The sequence below is a fragment of the Hibiscus syriacus genome, unplaced genomic scaffold (genome assembly GCF_006381635.1).
Source record: "Hibiscus syriacus cultivar Baekdansim isolate YM2019G1 unplaced genomic scaffold, ASM638163v2 tig00110118_pilon, whole genome shotgun sequence".
Lineage (NCBI taxonomy): Eukaryota > Viridiplantae > Streptophyta > Magnoliopsida > Malvales > Malvaceae > Hibiscus > Hibiscus syriacus.
In genome coordinates this window covers 694,966-716,996 of record NW_024062595.1, presented here as the reverse complement: position 1 = coordinate 716,996, position 22,031 = coordinate 694,966, and the positions used below count along the sequence as shown (strand labels likewise).

Sequence of the window (22,031 nt, the reverse complement as noted above, 5' to 3'; positions counted from 1 at the left end):
AATAATCAACGACAAAAATATTTAGTCAAAAGATCATATTAGATTTGTTTTCTAAATTTGAGAGTAACATTAGGTGTAAAATATATAATGACCACAATTTTTTTTTAAGTAGGAGGATAGCAGATACCCTTTTACCTAAAGAAAATTATAAAAATACTCCTAAAATCAAATTTTATATTAATATATTAATACCATCGCACCCAGCCTTATGTATATTCCCTTCTTCGTCCAATTAGACAAGCCGCTCGTGGTCCAAGGTAAGTTATGTTGATTTTTTAAGGTAAATTATATCATTTCTAACTTAATTTTATTCTATTTCTAAATGAATTTTATGCTCTTTCATTTTTTTATTATATTTTTAATTTTTTAATCACTTAACCGCTAATTTTTTAACTGTCTTATATCATATATTATAAAAACGTTTTTTAACCTTTAAAAGACAGGTCAGAAAAAATAATTAAAAATAAGATAAATAATATTTTACCCAACTAACCCCCGTCAAAAAACTACCCAACCCCATGCTCAAAGGTCACCAGCCACACCCCATCCCTTTTTATCTGTTTATCTGTACTGTTTGATCATACTGAGTTGTACATCTTATCCTCTTCTCTTTTGTTTCCCTTTTAAGATATTTCAAGAAGTTGGCATTGACATATATTTAGAGGATTAAAATCTCATATATATTCTAATCATATTTTATTTTAAACCGTGACACACTGTTACAAATAATTATTTTGAAAAATAATTTCCATTATATTATATTAACTTGATCAACTACATGCAAATTTTGAATTCAAATTGATTAAAATCAATTAATTGAGATTGTGATATTTTAGTCAGATCTTAGTCCCAAAGATTTAACAATAGATAATCAAATAACATTCGATTAACACTCCCAATTGAAAAGACGATGACTAATCTAACCTTTTCTACTCATGTACATAAATAGATATTTTAATAAAAAAAACCACTTTTTTTTGGTAAATTAAAAAGGAATAAAACTAATCTATCTTTTTCAAAGAGCTGCAAAAGGGACGGTGGGGGGTCATCAAAGGTGACCAGGGATCCAGTGTACGGGAGTGGAAGCTTTACCATTGCATCGGCTGGTTCATTTGCTTGTCTTGAGGTCCATTGGAATGTGGTCGTCCACGCCCTTGCACGTAGTTTAACTGTCGCGCGGACAAGTGCCAAAGAGCTAGAGTTTGCTTCAGGATGTTGTAGGAGCTTGACTGCCTCCTTAGAGTCTGATTGCACCATAAATGGTAACATAGCCTTGTTCCCTTGCAAGTTGCATTCCAATTAATATTGCCCAAAGCAAAAGCAATAGATAAATAAAGTTATATCTTTCAAATTTTCCTTTATGCTTAAAAGATATTTAACTTTTTTTGTCTTTCTACTTTTGTTCTTTCTAATTTTCTTTCCACCAGGTAAACTACCGACAAAACAATAAAAATTAGTCAAGAGAGAGAATGATATTAGTTGAGAACATGATAAAGCATGCCCTTAAACACTCAAAACCAATAAACGAGGGTCAATATTCAAAAGAAATAAAAAGAAAAGAGAAAAAAACTTGAAAAATGTGTTGTCTAACCCCTCACAAACAGTTGCATATTAGCTTGACGAGATAAGACTACACAGAGACACTCTCAACACATAGGTTCTATAGATAACAAATCACATATACCCAAATGTACGGGATTATCATCAACACTACTACAGCAAAACTCGGAAATTTAGCAACGTAATTATCCAAGTTCCCGTTCGACAACCTATAAACATTTAAGTATTTAGTTAGCACGGCTTTTAAAAACATCGAGACCCATCTCAGTTGGATCTGTTGCTTGCAATTCCACCTGAATCCCATCCAGCTCTCTCTTGAATCTGTCTTTGGAGCTAGCATATATCATCTTGCTCCTGATCCTCGATGTATCGGGAGACCTTCATAGGAAAACAACATAGTAAGTGAAAACAGGAAACAATGAAACACGAGGTATTAAATACGATTCAGGTGATCAAGAAAATTGCAGTACCATGCAATGAAAAAGATTCTGCTCTTTGGGACATTCTCAGCCGTTAGAAAATCAAAATCATACACGGCATATCGGCACTCATCAGCAGGAAGACATTTGGTAAAATCCTCGTAGCTCTCGGTTGGCTCACCAAGCTTCTCAACAATGACTTGCTTCTGCTTCTCCTCAATTTTGAAAACAATGAATCGGTGGGTTCTTTTTGTCTTAAGCTCCAAAAACTTCAGCTTGCAGTCATCGTGCACAGCCATTCCCGATGCAGAATTGGCCTGAGGATTAAAATGATATAACATGACAAAACAAATATCTGAGTCAGTCCCAATGTTTAATAACATCAATAGGATACAAATGAAACATCAGCAACCAACCTAGAATGGGATAAAAGAGAAAACAAGGAACTAAAATGAAGAAAACATCATCTAGTCCTATACTCTTATCATCCTGAGTTGGTCCTAAGAAAATGAACGATAAGTAAACAAAACAAAAGCCGCACTTGTATTCTCTTTACTCTAAATTCTAGCTTGACCTTTATCAACTACCCCCTCCGTTAGTATAACATCTCTTGTCAAAAACATCTCCTTAGGATTCAGGATCATATCTTATGCTGCCTTGAGAACACCCCAAATCAGCTGTTTGTGCTTAACATCAACGCTATTCTTTACTATCATAATCTTATGTTTGGGTAATTAAAATAAGATTCTTTCTTTTACTTCAGTAATAGAAAAGAATTAATAATAAACGGAAATACAAGGACCCAAATTACAAGTGCGGACAGATTGGATCAACATGCCAATATTCTAAACAATATCCAATAAGATTTCCCTTTTTTGGCTTCACTAATGGTAACAAAATACAAGGATCCAAATTACAAATGCAGACAGATTGGATCGACATCTAAACAGGTAAGCCGCGAAGAAAAAATAGTTAAAAATAGTCATCTAAAATAGATATCCAATCGTATCAGATTAACACAAAATTCAGTAAAATCAAGCAGCTAAAGGCGCTAGAATCTAGATCAGCGAGGATTCCGTTTCAGCACAAATTAAGCGCATCTAATTTCATACAAATAAAATCATAAAAATGGGCATCACCAAACCACAAACTACAGATTTAAAATTCTAAGATCTATAAAATAATAAAAAGAGTATATGCATTAAAAAATTCCACGAATTCCCAATCATCGATAAAGAGATCAACTAACAGATCGAACCACAAAGTTAATAATGAAAAATCAACAAAAAGTAGACGATCCAGTCGGACGGATAAGAAATTAAACAAAATAGTAGAAATGTTATTTAATTCAAGGACAAACAATTGTTTTAAAACTAAAACAAATTTCAACAGAAAAAGACCCGATCCATTCTGATTGCTACGAAGTTGCACAAAGTAGCAGAGATATGACTTAATTCTAGGATAAACAATTGTTTCAAAACTAAAACAAATTTCAACAAAATATACACGATCCAGTCGGATTGCCAATAAATTACAAAAAAAAAAAGAAGAGATATGACTTAATTCTAGGATAAACTATTAATTGAAAACTAAAAAGAAATAACGATCCAGTCTGATTGCGGTGAACTTACATAAAAATTACAGTATGATTTAATTCAATGATATACTATTAAGTTAAAAAGCAGCTGAAATATTACCATCCTGTTTCAGGTTGTTCGGAAAGGAGAACTAAGGATGGAGATCAAGGGCGGGGGAAAAGGGAGGAGAAAATATAGAGAGAGCTCCTCCGATGACGAGAGTTGAAAAATGGAAGGGGTGGGCAAAGGTCCTTTTATTAAGGTGAGACCTGCCCAGCTGAGAATAAATACTGTGTTTATGATGTATATTAAGTTATCCTACGAAATATTATGTCGTGTGATCATGTGCTGCCACGTCGTGTCAAGTTTATAGAAGGCACTTTTCATTCGGTTTCTAAATAATATTCTTCCTTTTCTTTATCAAAATAACCCTCAAAAGATTTTATTTTTCATAGTGGCACTTATTTAGGCTACGTAGAATGAAAATACATCTTTTAAAAGGCATTTTCATATAAATATGTCTTTGTTTACGTGATAAATCATTTAATCATTTTTTAACGTACTAATTTCATTCGGAGTCAAAATAAAAGAAATAAAAGATTATGAATAAAAATTTATATGAATTTTATTAAAAAAAAGTGTAAAGTGTGTAGTACGCATCAAAAATACATATCACGCGCGCTATTTTTTAATAAAATTTATATATTTTTACACTCGTTATTTCTTATTTCTTTCAGTTTGACTCGATTGATGTTAGCTTTGAAAAAATTATTAGATGATTTATCAAGTAAAGTATATCTATGCGACAACATCTTTCAAAAGGCATATTCTTAACCATATATATATATTTATGTGGTTGAAATAAGTGTCATTATAGAAAATAAAAAAATCGATCCGATTTTTGAATTTGGAAATAATAAGGTTGAAGATTAAGCCTATCCGGGTGTAGTAAAGAAGTTATGGGGGTGTATTTTCGAATTTCAGATATTATAAGATTTAAAATTTTAAATATGAAAAATATGGATCGTTAAAATTGGATTTGAATCAGATTGAAAAATATAAAATATTTCATTTTTTTATTAATTTTTTTTTTGAAATTTGAATTAAATATTAGAATATCTAAATTCGAACATAAAATTTAATTTGAAAAAAAAATCCACCGGTTAATAGATTAATAGAGTATACACATTTATTGGGTTGGAGGGTTTTTAAATTGTAAAAGTTCTATTTTTATCAAAATTTTAGATAATGTAAAATTGAAATTTAAGTGATATGTATTTAATATGATTATCTGTTTTTAAAATATTTAATTTGAATTGTTTAAAAAATTAATTCAAATATTTAAATCTTTAAATTAAATTAATTAGATCAATCAATCACAATTTTTTTTTTTTGGTATACCCTAGGACAAGCAAGCAAAGGCAAAGGGTACGTATGTAAAGAACAGAAGGATTAGATGTACACACCTGGTAAGGGTCCACTTCCTTTTAAAGATTCGCCACCGTCCCTCCTGTCTCTGCCTCCATCTAACGCTACCCTCCCCTCCCATCCCCTCCCCTACCCATTTCTTTTCCCTTTTACCAAATTCTATTATTCATAGTTGGCCACCACCATCGCCACCCAACTACTTTTTTTCTCCCTTTAAATATTTAATTAGAATTTTTTTTTAATTCGAACAGGAAATTCAAAACGACAAATTGGTTTTTTTATGGTTAATAAATATGGAATTTTTTAAAAGAGTAAATTACTCAATTCATCATTCAATTATCTTTTAACTCTTATTTTGATTATTAAAATTTAAATTTTTTAAATTTAATTACTCAAATTTTAAAATTATTCCTATTTTAATCATTATATCATTAAATAATTAATGATATTATGAGATGATAATAAACAATAAAGCAATGTAATATTAGATCTCATAAAAAATAATTTTAAACTAAAATGACGTTATTTTGATCAAAATAAAAATTATTTTTCCCTACATTTTTCTCACTTTCCTTTTTCTTCTCCTTCTTTCATCATTTTCCCATTCATTTCTCTCTTCAATCAGAACGAATCCAAATTTCGACCACCACATCGATCGTCGCTCTGACTATCGGCAGGGTTTTTAGTTACGAGACTGTTGAGAGCTAGGTACTATTTGAACTTAAGTTTTATGTAGACACGTTTAAGCTCGAATCCCACTCTGACATGGGTGAATATTGGTGTGCACTGAGGCCAAAATCTCAAATCGCAATCCATGTTCTTGGATTTCATTTGGCCAATCAATATTTGTAGTGCATATTTTATTTTATTTTTTTGAATGAATAGTGCATATTTTATTACTTGGTTAGATTGGGGCCTCTCCAATTTACCAAGAGCAAGATATACTTTGATGATGATTATAGTTTAGTTTGGAATTTAAAAAATAAATTTTACAGAAAAAGAAAACACTAGAGGGAAGAAGATTTGAATACCATTGTTCAAGGGCATAGTGTGGAGTTAGGGGCGCTCAAGGGACAAGAAAGTCATGATCCACTTGAATCCTCAACTGAAAATTCATTGGTACCCGTTTCTCTCGATTGCACTGGATGTAAAGGTGAATGCATACAGGAGACATCAATCTCCATCAAGAATATGCAGACTGCAGTCTCATTACCATATCAACAAAGGATCTAGTGCGATTGTGTAGGGGTGTTAAAAACACATGATCATGATGATTTGATCCGTCGACCCGATCGAAAATTATCGGATATTTATGTTAAAAATATTTGAATTTCTGAATCGGATGCCTGGCCAAATTTTTTTAGGTTTCCAGGTTAGGCCCGGGTCAGAAAATATTACTTAATTGGGTACTCGTCGACCCGATACTTAGTACCTTTTTAACTTAGGCTTCATTTAGTATGGCTTTTTAAAAGAAATTTTAGGTAAAAAGCTTGTGTTGACTGAAAAATCAATATTAAATGGGTTAAAAAAATAAGAAATGGTTGTGGTGGGCACGGTAGTTTTAAACCAACAGCAAAAGCTACTGTCGTAACCGTCTTTCGGGTAGGCCCGGAATTGGGCTTTGACTTAAATAAAATACGTTAGAGCCGCCACCGATCATTTTAAAAATATTTAGGTTGATCGGACATCATCTTACCTGATATGCGTTTTACTAGAAATATGTCGGATTCGGGGAGCCGGTTACAGTCAAGGAAGGATTAACACCCTTGAACTGCCCTTTCGGTACCATTTTAATTTGTCAGTTGTCTTAATAGCGAAAATTAAAATTTAAAGATTCGATTTGAATTGCTTATCTTTGACCGATTGAAATGATCCCTAAAAACTAAATTAAGGTTAAATGACAAAATAAAATAAGACAAACAAAAAGGATGTTAGAAAATAAAAAATAAAAAAATTTAAAAAGCTGATAAAATAATAATGAAAACGAAATAAAATAAAAAGTGAATAAAAATTTAAAAGAAAATTCAAATTAAAGGGATTAAATTGAAAGGAACTAAACATCAAAGGCAAAATTGACATTAATTACGGGATGTAAAAAAATAAGAAGTTAGAGGGCTTAATTGCGTAAATGTAAAAATATTAACAGGGGTTAAATCAGAACAATTCTAAATTCAAGGGTAAATTCACAGCAGGTGACCAAAATGAATTACGTATCAAAACTGCAAGGACTACGGAAATTATTTAAGAATTTCATATTTACACAGAGGCCCCCTATAAATACTCCCCATAACACAAAAAACATATCATTTTCTCATTTCTCACTTCCTTCCTTCCCAACCGAGCTCTACCTTCTCTACATCCTCCCCTCATTTTCCCATTCGGTCGAACCGTCGGCCCCTCACCGACGTAAATCCATCGTCGCTCTGCCGCTCTAGCCACCACCACCAGTGGCCGAAATTTTAAAACACTACCCAAAATGCTCTCCACACCACCCCGATGTTAAAACTAAACCCCAAATCTAAAAAAAATCCCCTAAACGACGTAAATCTAAGGTGAAGGGTTCGATTTTTACCTATTAACCTTTCGTATTCCAGCGTTCTCGTTCCTCGCGGTGGTACTTTCCTTCGTGCAAACGGATCTCCTCTCCTTGTATCTTGATTTTGCGAATGATGCTTCGTTGTTTTGTTTGTGTAACTTTGGTTGGTTTCGATTTTTGCTTGTTATACCTTGCTTGTATTTTGCTATTTTGCTTGTGGTTTTGGTGGTTTGGTTGGCTTTCGTTTGTTCACCATGTCTATTGCTTGGCCTCGCTGGGGGCTTTTTATAGCCCCGATTTTGGCCGTTTTAAGTCCCAAACGGGGGGATCCATGGGATGCTTGTTGAGTTACTCGTTCCGATTTTCTCGTGCACGTCGTTTGACCGGGATTTTAGGGATAATTTAGTCCCGATTTCGATCGGTTGTTGGCTTACGATCTCTACGCTTCACGTGTGACTTTCACGTGCCATATGTGCTGCTCCATTGCTAAACCAAAAAACCCTAATCGTGTATGGGCTGGGTCAGACCCTTTTACCAGATTGGATTCTGCTGGACTCGATTTTAGACCTTTTTTCGGGCCTGAAAAAATAAACAAAAATAAAAGAAACAAAATAAATAAAAAAACAAATATAACGTAAATAAAAACTATATAACATAAAATGTGTGCTAAAAATATATTTTCTTAAAAACTAATATTTTTGAAAAATGTTTTTAAACTATATATTATATATATTTTCAAAAACTATATATTATATATATTTTTTCAAAATGTTTTCAAAAACTATATATTATATATGTTTTCAAAACGTTTTCAAAAACTATATATTATATATATTTTCAAAATATTTTCAAAAACTATATATTGTATATATTTTTAAAATATTTTCAAAAACTATATATATTATATATATATATATGTTCTCAAAGTGTTTTCAAAAACTATATATTATATAAGTTCTCAAAATGTTTTCAAAAATTATATATTATATATATTTTCAAAAGTATACTATGTTAATATATATAATAAATAAGCCCAGACGAAAATGGGTGTTTACAGTTGCCCCTCTTTGTCCTTTTTTCGTGTAACGAAAAATATGACAAAGATAAAATGATACAAATTTTCGTTCGGTATGAAGGGGTCCCTAAGTCTAATATCCTCCCTTGTGGAGTTGAAAATTGACTCTGATATTGTAATTAGGAATAACTCTCTGTTAAATAGAGTTGCGGATGACTCCTCCGTCGCAAAACTGAGTCAGTCTTGAAATGATATCATTCTTCATGAAATTGAAATCGTAGTTCGAAATTTGAATTGAAGATGGCTTCTTGTTGCCAAATCGTAGTCAACCTTGGTCTTCTTCTCAGTTTGAAAATTCGACCGAAAAGTAGTTCCTCGTTGCTACTAAGCGGTTGATATGCCTTCGAGCTGAATGGAATTGAACTCGAAAGTTTTTGTTGACAGTTAGTCATTCTCGCCTTGAGCTATTTGTAAATTCGACTGAGATATAGTTCCTTGTTTCATGGTCTTGTCCTTGGAATTGAACTCGAAAGATGTATGCATAATGAATTAGTTCTTGTTCTATTTCTTGGACAAGTACTCATTCTTTGTTTCATGGTCTTGTCCTTGGAATCGTTCATGCCCCAGGACTAACGGTTTTACGAAAAATATCTGACATTTACTCATTTGTTGTCTCAATCCAGTGATCTCGCACTCTTGGTCATATGGATCAATTTTAATCCAAAGGTTATTAAGCTTTCTTTTAGCCTTTGTTTCCTCGAGGGAGTAAGACTCTTTTGCTTTCAGTTGAATGATCAACCACTAGAATAGTTCGAATCATCATCATGGCTGACACATCAATATCCAGTGAAAGGCTTCCTTACGTGACCTAGAGGCTCAAATGGCAACTCCTTCAGCCAAGGCTACCTCCTCCAATGTTCGTAAAATTATTCTGATTGTCCTGTAAAAAGATAGGCAAACAAGAAGGCCTTAAGCAACCTCAGTGCTTTTTGTGAGTTCTTTGCTTCTTGTACTCGCAGAGTATTTTGAATTTTTTTTTTGGGAATCTTGTCAATAAATCCTGTCTTACTCTAAATGTTGTTAAGCATCTCGCTTTCTTTATTTAACGCTTAGTTGGGATGTCCTTATCATCAGAGCTTGCATTCATGTTGTTTCTCTTTGATATGGCATCTTCAAGTACAACAGTAAACTCATGCTTCAAGAGGTACCCGATAGTGAATGAATGTATCGTCATCAGAAGCTAAACTTTTTCTGACCAACGCACTGCTATAGGTATCTTGCACCTTACTGGACGACCATCTTAGAGACTGTGTTGGATAAAGGAATCATCTGTATTGCTCATATACACTTCTTCTTCGCAACGTCAATCTCTATTTTGATAGGAATCACCTCAGGAGGCACAGATGGTAGAAAGAGAAGAGATTGGAAACCTAGAGATGCCTCACATCGTTTCAAGTCCTTCAACCGACTTTCGAGAAACTATGTCTTGTCTGAGATATATCTCCCCTTTTTTAAAAAAAGGTTTGGTTGATATGAAAATGATGTCAGAGTAATTGGATCAAAGTATCAGTTCACTGAATATCAAATAAACGAATCACACAAGTTGTTTTCAAAAGTTATAGCCCTTTGACAAGTGTCAAGATCCATGAGTGATATGAGAAAACAATGCGATTTAGTTTTGATTTTCATTATATTCAAATAGGATGTAAACAAAATAGCGCAACTGATGCATTCCACTTTACGACCCTTTAGTGAGCATTTCTATTTTAGTTCTCAGAAATCTTCCATTTGTTTAATTTTTGCAGACTCTTTAAATAAAGATAGCGTCAAAATATCGATCTAAAAACAAAACCTTTGAGTGATTTTGTGTAGTCAACTACAACAAATGTTTCTTAACTTTCTTATTCCATCTTTCATCGAAATTTAATTTCAAATCCACGTTTATTTTAGGCTTTATCGCCTTTCTTTAAATTATACTTTGTTAAACTTGATGTCCTTGCTTTAAATTTTGCTGGGAGATTCATCTCGACACATAGAGACTAGTGTCATGATCTGAATGTACTCGTATTCATAAAGTTAGGGAACTTAACATTGCCCATAATTTTAGCGGAATACCCTTAGTTAAAGGATTCAAGTGTCAAAAATTCTTCGACTTGACAAACTCAAACGAAACTCACTTCATAAACTCGGATATTACAACCATAGTTGTTTCAGACATTACCTCCAAATATTAACAGCCTACTACTTTTAGCGGAGTGCCCCCATCATTGTGAAAATTATCATTCATTAATATCCCATTAATTCTTCGATTTCAAGATTTTCTAAGTTTATTAAGAAGAATCTGTTATAGTCTGAGTGTCAGTGGAATTCAGAAAATTTCATTTTTAGAGTTCAATTTATAAGCCAAATTTGTTTATTCCATTATTTAATTTTGTGAAAATTGTATATCATCACGAAATAGACATGTAAACTAACTGGTCTTGCAATGTCATGCATCGGAGATGCCCCATCTTGTTTACTTCCATCCTTGTACGTGTGAGATGGAATTTTTATTTTTCGGGTAAAAGATATGGATCTTGTTTTTTTTGTTGACGGAAATTGATCATGACATATGTCAAAAGGCTATAACCTAATTTCTCAAAATATACATTACTCACTGAATTTCAATCAATTCTCTATTACTCAAAGAAATTTCATTTTTTATTAAAAGGGAAAAAAGTTCAAGCATTCAAAAGATCATTCAAATAAGACATCATTTCATAGATAACACAACTTTGTGGTAATAGTGATGACCTCCTCTTGTCTCATCTCAAAATACCTTGTTTCTCAATTTTGGCATTCATTTTTCAGACCCATCTCTAGTTGCATAAACAGCCGCTTCAGGAATATCCTTGCTTTAATCGTAAAATTCCAGCTCTTTCATTTCCATCATGAGCTGGATCAAAGCTTTAAACTCTGAGCAATCTTGCATATTATACCCTTCTTCATTGTGGTAATAACAGTGGTTACCATCTTCACGTTCTGATATATCGGAATGGGGTACAAGAAATCCTACTTTCACCATCTATTTCCATACCCAGGCAAGGGGAGATGTTATTTCAGCAACACTTGTTTTGACTCTCTTGTTTCTTTCCTCATCAATTGTATTGACCCCATTTTCTTGGTGATTAGGCAAAGGGTTCTGTGCAACATTCGGTGCTCCTGAGTTGTTGAAGTGTATCCAATTCTTGTTACGCATTTTCTGCACGATTCTCTTAAATGCAACGTATTTCTCAATAGTGTGCCCTGGACACCGCTATGATATTCGTAATGAGCATTCACATCATATTACTTGGGGTATGGGGCTTCATGGGTTCCACCAGGTATGGTGAAACTACGTAAGTGTCAAAAAGTTGTTGATATAGTTCTTTGTAAGTCATGGGAATATGATCAAAATGTTCCCTTTCTCTTTATTTCCTGGGTTCCCTTAAATCTTGTCTAGAAGTACCTGACGGTACGGATGCAGTTGATTTTGGGTTGGAGATTATAACACCTTTATTGGCATTGTAGTTGTTGATGTTATTAATCTCTCCATTTCCCTTCTTCATAGGAGGTTTCTTGCTTGATTCTCCTCCATCGATCTTGCCTTGTTTTATGGCCATTTCTATCATCTCCCAACCATAACTAAGTCAGAAAAATTTCCTGATGTGATTGCAACCAAGTGCCCGAAGTAAGGAGCCTTCAGGGTTTACACGAAGAGTTTCCTGGTTTCCTTCTCATCCAAGAGTGGATGAACTTGCACATCTAAATCATTTCATCTCTGTGCATATTTTCTGAAACTTTCATTATGTTTCTTCTCCATGCTTTATAGCATAACTCGATCTGGTCTCGTGTCATTTATATGGTTGTATTGTTCCAAGAAAAACTTGGTTAGATCTTTCCAGGTCTTGATATGAGATCGGTTTAGCTTATTGTACCATCAGATGGTTGAACCAGACAAACTCTCCTGGAAGCAATGAATCAAGAGTTAGTCCTTTCCTACATATCTCATCATCTTCTGATAGAAAATGGTAATGTGAGTTGAAGGGAAACTATTCCCATCGAATTTCTCAAATTCAGGGACTTTGAATTTTGGTAGAAGCACCAAATCCGGGACTACGCTTAGTTTCAAGGCATCGACTCCATAGTAATCATGGTCCCCCTTAGCCACCTTCATTTGGTCTTCCAATAGCTTGATTTTTTCTTCAATTTTCTTTGCCTTGTCTTCTTCATCAAAATCTGATATTTGGTAATCATCCAGGTTATTCTCAGGGTTAGATACAGAAGTATATACCTTTACAGCAGACGAGGCCTTCGCTTTTGCAAGGGACGGGTCCTCTTGTAGTCCTGGTAAGAATCTAGGTGAGATAACCACCTGCGGGGTATGTGGCATAGCTATCCCTTCAGATGACCCTGCCCTAGTCACGCTTGCCTAATTCAAGTCAGATAAGTTGGCAACAATTTAATCAACCAAAGACTCTCGACTTCTAATGATCATTTCCAGAGTACTTTGATTATTCTGGCTTATCTTTTCTTCTAACTCCCTTTGCAACCTCAACATGTTCTCTTCGATTTGAGCGATTTTGGCTTCCATTTTTCTTTTCTTTGTGCGGTGTTGTGAGGATGATGCGTGTCCAAAGCTTGTGGAGGTAAACTCGATGTTTTTCCTCTTCTGATGAGACATTTTCTGTTAGTTAATGTGAATATACAAATATGAAAAATAAAAATAAAATGCAAGGTATGAAAAATAATGCATGATGCATGCGAATTAAAGGCATTGATCCAGAAACATGTCTGTTATTATAAATAATCTTTATTGAGACAAAAGTGTTTTATTTTTTAAGAGATAAAAAATATTTTAAAGGTACATTCTGACTAAATCCTCTAGACCCCGAACAACTTCTAACAGATTGATTAGTTTTCTTCCTTTATTTGTCACCGGAAGAATACCATGTCGAGCCGCTCTGGCTTCTTTCGCTAAACCATGCAAGTGACAAGCTGCTTTTTATACTTGTTCCAAGAAGTCTCTAATGACTGTATCTATGGTGTTCCTCCTTTGCTGAGCATGTTCCCAACGAAAATGCCATTGAAATCCTCCATCAAATGGACTATATGAAGTTCTTGTTTCTTGAATTTGTCAACAATGGTGTTGAAAACATTTTGATATTTCGACATAACAAATTAAGATAAATGAATTTTAAGATTTTCCAAAAGATTTTCTAAGTATATTCGATATAATTATTCGAATATCAAAATATTACTCCAAATCTTTCAAATGTCATTTTTTAATCCTTGCTCAAGTGTAAAATTAAGTTTTAAACTTAAAATAATTTTAAAACAATTTTACAAAATATTTCGAACCATTCAAAGCCAAAAATTCCAAATTGCTCAGAGGGAACTGATTCCCACTGAATAGTTTGGCTCAGAGAAAAACAGAATGCTCGGAGGGAACCGATTCCCCCCAAGGGGGTACCGATTCCCCCTATTCAAACGATCGAAATATTTGAATTTTACACTTAAGGAACCGATTCCCCATGAGGGAGTACCGATTCCCCCCACGCTCCAAGCTGCTTTATTAATTTATTTTACACTAAAACGGATCTATTGACTCCACTAATCATCCCCAACGAAATTTGAACCACTCTAAATTGATGTGCAAATCTTTTCAATATTTTGCAAAAGCTTCCACCGAAATTTTTAATTGCCAATTCACCCCCCTCTTGGTCGATTCCATCGATCGATTAACTCAACAATTGGCATCAGATCCTAACTCATTTGAAGGTTTAATCGCCACTTTAGTCGATTCGGGAAGAGATACATCGATAATCAAAGTCATCAATGGCCTCCACTTCAAACGTCAACTCTGGTCTCGATTCAATGCCCGTCAACAAGTCTCCTTTCTTCAATGGAGCTAACTATGCCTATTGGAAGAATATGATGATGTATTTCATTCAATCCAGTGACATGGGAGCATGAAATGTTATAGAAGATGGATATATCAAGCCTCTCACTCATCTATGATTGTGGAGTGAAGGAGAGACAAGAATGTTCCAGCTCAACTCCAAAGCCATCCATATCATATTTTGTGCTCTTGGACCAGATGAATATGGAAAAGTTTCATCTTGTACAATCGCCAAAGCAATATGGAATAAACTACAAGTCATTCATGAAGGCACCGACGATGTAAAAGAATTTAAAATTAGTCTTCTAACATATAGATATGAAAATTTCAAGATGAAACCAAATGAAGATATCAAAGCTATGACGGATAGATTCTCAACGATTGTCAATGGTCTCAAATCATATGGAGAGATCATTCCAAACAAAAAGCTTGTGAGGAAGTTAGTTTACTCACTTCCAAAATCATGGCAATCCAAGAAGACGGCAATCATCGAGGCTAAGAACCTAAAGTCCTTAACTCTTGAAGAGCTAATCGGTTCTCTCCTCACTCATGAAATGATGCTTGAAGATGAGGTGGACCTCGATAAGATTGACGAGACACCAAAGGAGAAGGAGAAGAAGAAAAACATTGGAATTACTCTAAAATCCACAAAAGATGAGAGTGATTCGGATGAAGATGACGATGACGATGATGAGGAAATGGCATTGTCTGCCAAACGGTTCAGAAAAATGATGAGACCTTACCGAGGAAGAAAATTCAAACGAAATGAAGGTTTCAAAAATGAACCAAAAGAGAAGGACCCGATCATTTGCTATAAATGCAAAAAACCGAGGCATGTCAAATATGATTGTCCACAATTGAAGAGAAAGGGTCAATCAAAGAATAAGCACAAGGCTCATGTGGCTACATGGAGTGATGAAGAAGGTTCCGATGAAGAGGAATAAGAAGTAGCAAACTTGTGCTTAATGGCATTCGGGGAAGATTCTAAGGTAACCTCTAATTCATCTGATTTTGATGTTTTTAAAACATAAAAATGATGTTTCAAAATTAAAAAAATGAAAATAAACTCATATTCAAAACCAATAACAATCTTGAAAGTAAAATCAAAGATTTGCAAATTAAACTAGAAGAGTTTGAAAAGAAAAATTTGGATTTGCAAAATTTACTTTCAAAGGTTAATGATGATCATCAAAAGAAAAATGATGATCTTAAAACTTCTTTTGATAAAGTTGGAACAAAACGTTTTGAAAATGGAGAAAATTCAAAATCCAACTTTGTTAGAAAAAGTTTTAAAAACTACAATCATAGAGGTCCCCGAAGAACCTCTATTGGAAAAATCATTAGAAGTATATGGGTTCCTAAAGAGCTCATTACTACTAAAGATAAGGATATCCTACAAAATGGATACCTAAGGGGACTAGGATTTTGGAAACTAATGAATATGGACCCAAAAGAATTTGGGTACCAAAAATTAGAAATTAATATATGTTTGTAGGAAAATGAGAATTGCTACAAGGCACGGGAAACAAATTCAAAATCATGGTACCTTGATAGTAGATGCTCAAGACACATGACCGGAGACAAAATCCGGTTCATAGAGCTTAACGCCAAAAATGGAGGAGAAGTGACTTTTGGTGATAATTCAAAAGGTTACATCGAAGGTATAAGTACAATAGGTAATACCTCTTCCATACAAATTAGAAATGTTTTATATGTGAATAGATTAAAGCATAATCTTTTGAGCATTAGTCAATTTTGTGATAAAGGATTCAATGTCATATTTGAAACTAATGGTTGAAAAGTTATTGACATTGCATCTAATCAGATTATGCTTGTTGGTCATAGAATAGGAAACATATACATGGTGAATTTAGACTCTATAGATATGACTAATTTATGCCTAGTTGCTAAGGATGATCATGATAGTTGGTTATGGCATAGGAGACTAGGACATGCTAGTATGAGTGTATTGCAACGGTTAATTCAAGGAGATTTGGTTCGAGGGCTGCCTAAACTAAAATTTGATAATGATAAAATCTGTGATGCTTGTGGTAAAGGAAAACAAAAGCGAGTTTCTTTTAAATCCATTAATGATGTATCAACTAGTAGAGTATTGCAATTGATCCATTTAGATCTTTTTGGGCCATCAATAACTACTAGCTTGGGTGGAAAACAATATGCATTTGTCTTGGTAGATGACTATTCTAGATATACTTGGGTTCTATTCTTAAGTACTAAAGATGAAGCATTAGAAAAATTAATCATGTTTTCAAAAGTAATCCAAAACAAAAAAGGTTACTCTATAACTAGTGTTAGGAGTGATCATGAAACTGAATTTGAAAATCTTGGATTTACTGAATTTTGTAATTCAAATGGTATTAGTCATAATTTTTCAGCACCTAGAACCCCTCAACAAAATGGAGTTGTTGAAAGGAAAAATCGAACTTTAGAAGAAATGGCTAGAACCATGCTTTGTGAAAACAATTTGCCAAAATATTTTTGGGCGGAAGCCACAAATACTGCTTGTTATGTTATTAATCGAGTAATGATTATGCCTATTTTAAAGAAAACTCCATTTGAACTTTTTAAAAAAAAAATCCTAACATTATCTATTTTCATCCTTTTGGATGTAAATGTTTTGTTTTAAACAACGGTAAAGACAATCTTGGCAAATTTGATGCTAAAAGTGATGAAGGAATTTTTCTGGGTTATTCCTTAAATTCTAAAGCTTACCGAGTATTTAATAAAAGAACTTTAGTTGTAGAAGAGTCTATACATGTTGTTTTCAATGATAATCTCCTTCTTATGAAGGATTCTTGTGTGAATGATGATTGACGCCAGACAGAATAACGATTATCTGTAGGCTAGTTCCAACAGATGATTCACAAGAGAAAATTCGCCCAAAACCAGAGAAAAAAGTTTCTAGGGTTTAATAAAATATTATAAAATCAAAACTATCCAAAATCAGTCCATAAGTCGAACTGTTATAGCCAAAAATCTTGTTTATAGGAATTTTACCAAAAATAGCAAAATCCCGAAAATCACTCAAAATTGAAACTCAAAATAAAATAAGCAATCTGCAAAAAATCCAGCCGAAATCGGATTTAAAATGACTTCCTAATTGACAATCGAAATATTACCATAAATAGTAAAAAATATATAAATCTAGTGATTCGGAGGGGAAAATGGAAGAATTTGAGGTCGAAAAAAAGGCCACATGGAATGTGGACAGCGTGCGCGTCGAAAAGAGCTTTCTGGATTGGGGTCTTATGCGCGATTCTAACACCCGTAGCCAAAGTTATGGCCAAAAGACTGAAGCACACTCAAAACGGCCCCAATGAGGAACATATCACAATCAATTCCCGCCTTTGCGCTGATCTGCCAACTCATGGTATCTCAGCGCCATCAAGGTGCAATCTGACAGCTCAACATCATCTGTCTCGGATCCCCTTGCATCAATGATGTAGGTATTATAACCATAAATGACGTTGGAGAACCATCATCAAAGGAAGAAACGAAAGATGAGGAAACTCAAGATACTCTCGAGAATCCAACCATTGAAGAAAGGGAAGTCTCTTACCCAAGAGAATACAACTATGTCAAGGATTGTAAAATAATAGGTGATCTATCCAAAGGGGTAACAACTCGATCTTCTGTTAGAAATATTTGTAATTATGTTGCATTTATCTCATGCATAGAACCTAAGAATATTAAAGAAGCATTAAATGATGAACATTGGATTATGGCTATGCAAGGAGAGTTAAATCAATTTGAGAGAAGTAAAGTATGGACATTAGTTGAAAGGCCTAGTAATAAATCTACTGTAGGTACTAGATGGTTATTTAGGAATAAGCTTGATGAGAGTGGTAATATAGTGAGAAACAAGGCTAGACTTGTTGCTCAAGGGTATACTCAAGAAGAGGGCATAGACTATGATGAAACATACGCTCCCGTAGCTAGGATGGAAGCAATTAGAATGTTATTGGCATTTGCATGTTTTCATGAATTTAAATTATATCAAATGGATGTTAAAAGTGCATTTTTAAATGGTTTTATTAAAGAAGAAGTGTATGTGGAACAACCTCCAGGTTTTGACGATTCAAAATTTTCGGATCATGTTCTTAAATTGACAAAAGCACTTTATGGTTTAAAACAAGCTCCTAGAGCTTGGTATGAAAGATTGTCAAACTTTTTAATTGAAAAAGGTTTTTCAAAAGGGAAGGTTGACACTACATTGTTTTTAAAGCATAAAGGTAAAGATTTATTAGTAGTTCAAATTTATGTTGATGATATAATATTTGGTTCTACTAATCATGTTCTTTACCAAGAATTTTCTAAGCTAATGCAAAGCGAATTCGAGATGAGCATGATGGGGGAGCTCTCATTTTTCTTGGGACTCCAAATCAAGCAAAGAAAAGATGACATCTTCATCAATCAAGCTAAACACGTTTGGACTGGAAAATAGAAAACCTCATGACACTCCAATGAGCTCTTCTACAAAGCTTGACTTGGATGAAGGAGGTAAATATGTGGATGTTAAATTATATAGGTCAATGATTGGTTCTTTGCTCTATCTAATTGCAAGTAGATCGGACATTATGTTCAGTGTTTGCTTATGTGCTAGATTTCAATCATGCCCGAATCACATTTACTAGCTGTTAAGAGAATCTTTAGATACCTTAAGGACACTCCTAGTTTAGGACTTTGGTATCCTAGAGACTCTAGATTTAGCTTGCATGCCTTTTCTGATGCAGATTATGGAGGATGCAAATTAGATAGGAAAAGCACCTCCGGTACTTGCCAATTCCTTGGAAATATGTTGATTTCTTGGTTTTCAAAGAAACAAATTGTGTTGCATTATCTACCACTGAAACCAAATACATTTCAGCTGGTAGTTGTTGTGCACAAGTTTTATGGATGAAACAACAACTTTTTGATTATGGAATTGAAGTAGGTACCATTCCTATTAAGTGTGACAATACTAGTGCTATTTGTCTCACTAAAAATCACATCCAACACTCTAGAACTAAGCACATTGAAATAAGACATCACTTCATTAGAGACCATGTCACTAAGGAAGATGTAGTTCTAGAATTTGTTGATACTTTGTATCAATTAGCGGATATCTTTACAAAGCCTTTAGACAAGGAACGTTTTTGGACACTTAAGAGAGAATTAGGTTTATCTAACCTATATTCACTTAGTGTTTAAAATAATTTTAGCACTTTTAAGAATAAATAAAAAATGCATATAATAGTAATTTTTGATTGCATTCATTGCTTTTAGTTAGGGGGAGTTTATGATTCTTGGTGAAAATTAACTTTATGTTCAAATAATTTTTAATGATAAATTTGATTGATTGAACATGATTAATTTTAAATATATGAGTTGCCAATACCACTAGAGAAAATTAATTTAGCATTTTGAGTGTTTAAAATCAGATTTTATCAGTTTTGGTACAGATGGAATCGATACCCCCTTGAAGGGGAATCGATTCCCCCTTTGAAGGGGAACCGATTCCCCCCTGTAGGGGAATCGATACCCCTTGGAGGTTCTGTTTTTAACACGTGCATAACCCCTTTCTTGCTCAAACCCTCTTCTTCTTCTTCTTCCTTTGCCGCATATCACTCTCCATCTCTCAAATCTCCATTTTGCCTCAAAACAATGTTTTTAATCGGAATTCTCTTCAAATATCATCTCCTAAACCTGTTGGAATCATAAAAAACGTGCAAACTTTATCTAATCTCACTCAAATCCGAAATTCTTCAAGGTATTTTTCTAAAACTTATATTTCATCAATTTTTGAACATAGAACTAGTTTTAATTAGTTCTAGGTTGAACTTTAGATCGGCATTGATTGTTTAGTGATTAGAAACTAGATTCTATAACTAATTTCATCAAAAACACAAGAATTTTCAAAGATTTTGAAAATTTTCTAAATTAAAAAAATTATATTTTCAAATTGTTGTGTTTTGATTTAATTATGTTGTTATTATGAAAACTATATGTATATTAATTCTCAAAACCTTATTTTTCAATAGTTTTCAAAAACTTTGCCATTAGGATTGGTATAGAGAACCTTGAAATATTGAGGACTCAATTGAGATTTGGGATTGATTATTTTGCATACATGTGTTTTAAAATTGCAGGTTATTCTTTCCAGTCTGATTATCTTAAATCATATCTCATAAACATTCTAGAGCTTCCTCTAGTCGTTCTAGCCAACCTCTAAACTCACCTCCAAATCCTCCACCCATCCAACAAATTCCTAATCTTAATCCTGATGATCCAAACATGACCATTCGCAATTCTTGTTTTCATGAACCCGGTCGAAAACAAAATCTCTACTTTAGGTTTTGTCAATACTTTGAGTCCTACAAAATCCGGGAAGAACGAATCCCATCTCTTCAAGCCATGTTAGACATAAATTTTCGTCATCTTCCTACTCTTCAAGAGTGGAAATTTGACAAACTCTTCGAGCTTGAACCGATTGTCTACCATCAACTTGTTCGTATGTTCTACTCTAATTCCGTTTGCATTAAAAACCGAGAGAAAACCTTAACCATGGGGATCCGATCCCTTCGAGTCAAGATGAAGGAATAGTGCGAGTGTTTTAGATCTTCATGACCGTTTTCTTCACCTTATGATCTCTTGGTGGTTTCAACCATCTGGAGGCCGTTACTCTACTCTTCGAGCCTTAGATTTATTTTGGCTACATTGTGTCCAAAATAATCTCAAAATCAACCTTCCACAGATTATCTTTTCTGAACTTGTCGAAACCGTAAATCTTGTTCCCAATAAAAAATTATTTTCTTCTTTAGTTTACGGTTGTATTCTTAGTAATCTGTTTAAGAAGGCTGGGCTTAGAGTTGGTCTTGATGCTTCCTTTCCTCTCAAAAACCAAATCAATCTATTCTCTTTAACTAAATCGAGATGGAAGATCAATGAAGAAACTGGTCTTTGGGTTCGTACCGGTGAACAACCTCCGGAAGAAGACAACTCCGACGATGAGCCGGAGCAGCACGAGGAACAAGTACAACAAGAAGATCAAGTGCCTCCATACTTCCGATCATTTATGGAGAACATTAATTTGAGGCTTGCATCCATCGATTCAAATCTGACCGCTACCACTGAAATGATAAATCGTCGCTTCGATTCGTTGGACGAAAGGGTCGATGCACTTTCACGTGATGTGACCAATATTTAGACACATTTATCTCCTCCTGATGCGCCGATGGACGATTAGGCCCTGTTCTCGCTTAGCTTTATTTAGATCATAACTTCAAACTTATTGTTTTCAACATTTTGAATGACTTTGGATTGTTTTACTTAGATTTAGATTGTTGGATGTTTGAATTTGTTTGATGGATTATGGATGTTTGAACTTATATATATTTGGTTTGGTTAAATTTATTCATTATTGCATCATTTACATCATGTTTCTCTTGATTGTGATCTTAGCAGCTTAAGCTATATATATTTATCATCAATTGGCTAAATGATTTCAAAACCTTGTTTAAAATCTTTTAAAAGTCTTTTTGATTTAACAAAAAGGGGGAGAAATATTAAAGTGTTT

The 22,031-nt window shown here is 33.8% G+C and overlaps 1 protein-coding gene across 1 annotated transcript; it reads right to left on the bottom strand.

The window, feature by feature from the left end:
* Positions 1–1,519: 1,519 nt before the first annotated feature.
* On the bottom strand, positions 1,520–21,483 carry LOC120215435 (actin-depolymerizing factor 2-like). Its single transcript, XM_039213130.1, has 5 exons — positions 21,480–21,483; positions 11,644–11,652; positions 3,677–3,680; positions 2,031–2,296; positions 1,520–1,938 (listed from the first exon to the last, which is right to left on the bottom strand). Exons 3-5 carry the CDS (start codon positions 3,677–3,679, stop codon positions 1,788–1,790), a joined length of 420 nt encoding a protein of 139 aa, XP_039069061.1. The 5' UTR covers position 3,680; positions 11,644–11,652; positions 21,480–21,483; the 3' UTR covers positions 1,520–1,787.
* Between the last annotated feature and the right edge of the window lie 548 nt (positions 21,484–22,031).

Excerpts from the sequence above, each read along its gene's own strand:
- LOC120215435 (XM_039213130.1), bottom strand. Across the intron at positions 1,939-2,030 it reads AGAATCTTTTTCATTGCATG|GTCTCCCGATACATCGAGGA; the intron begins GTACTGCAATTT and ends TTTCCTATGAAG.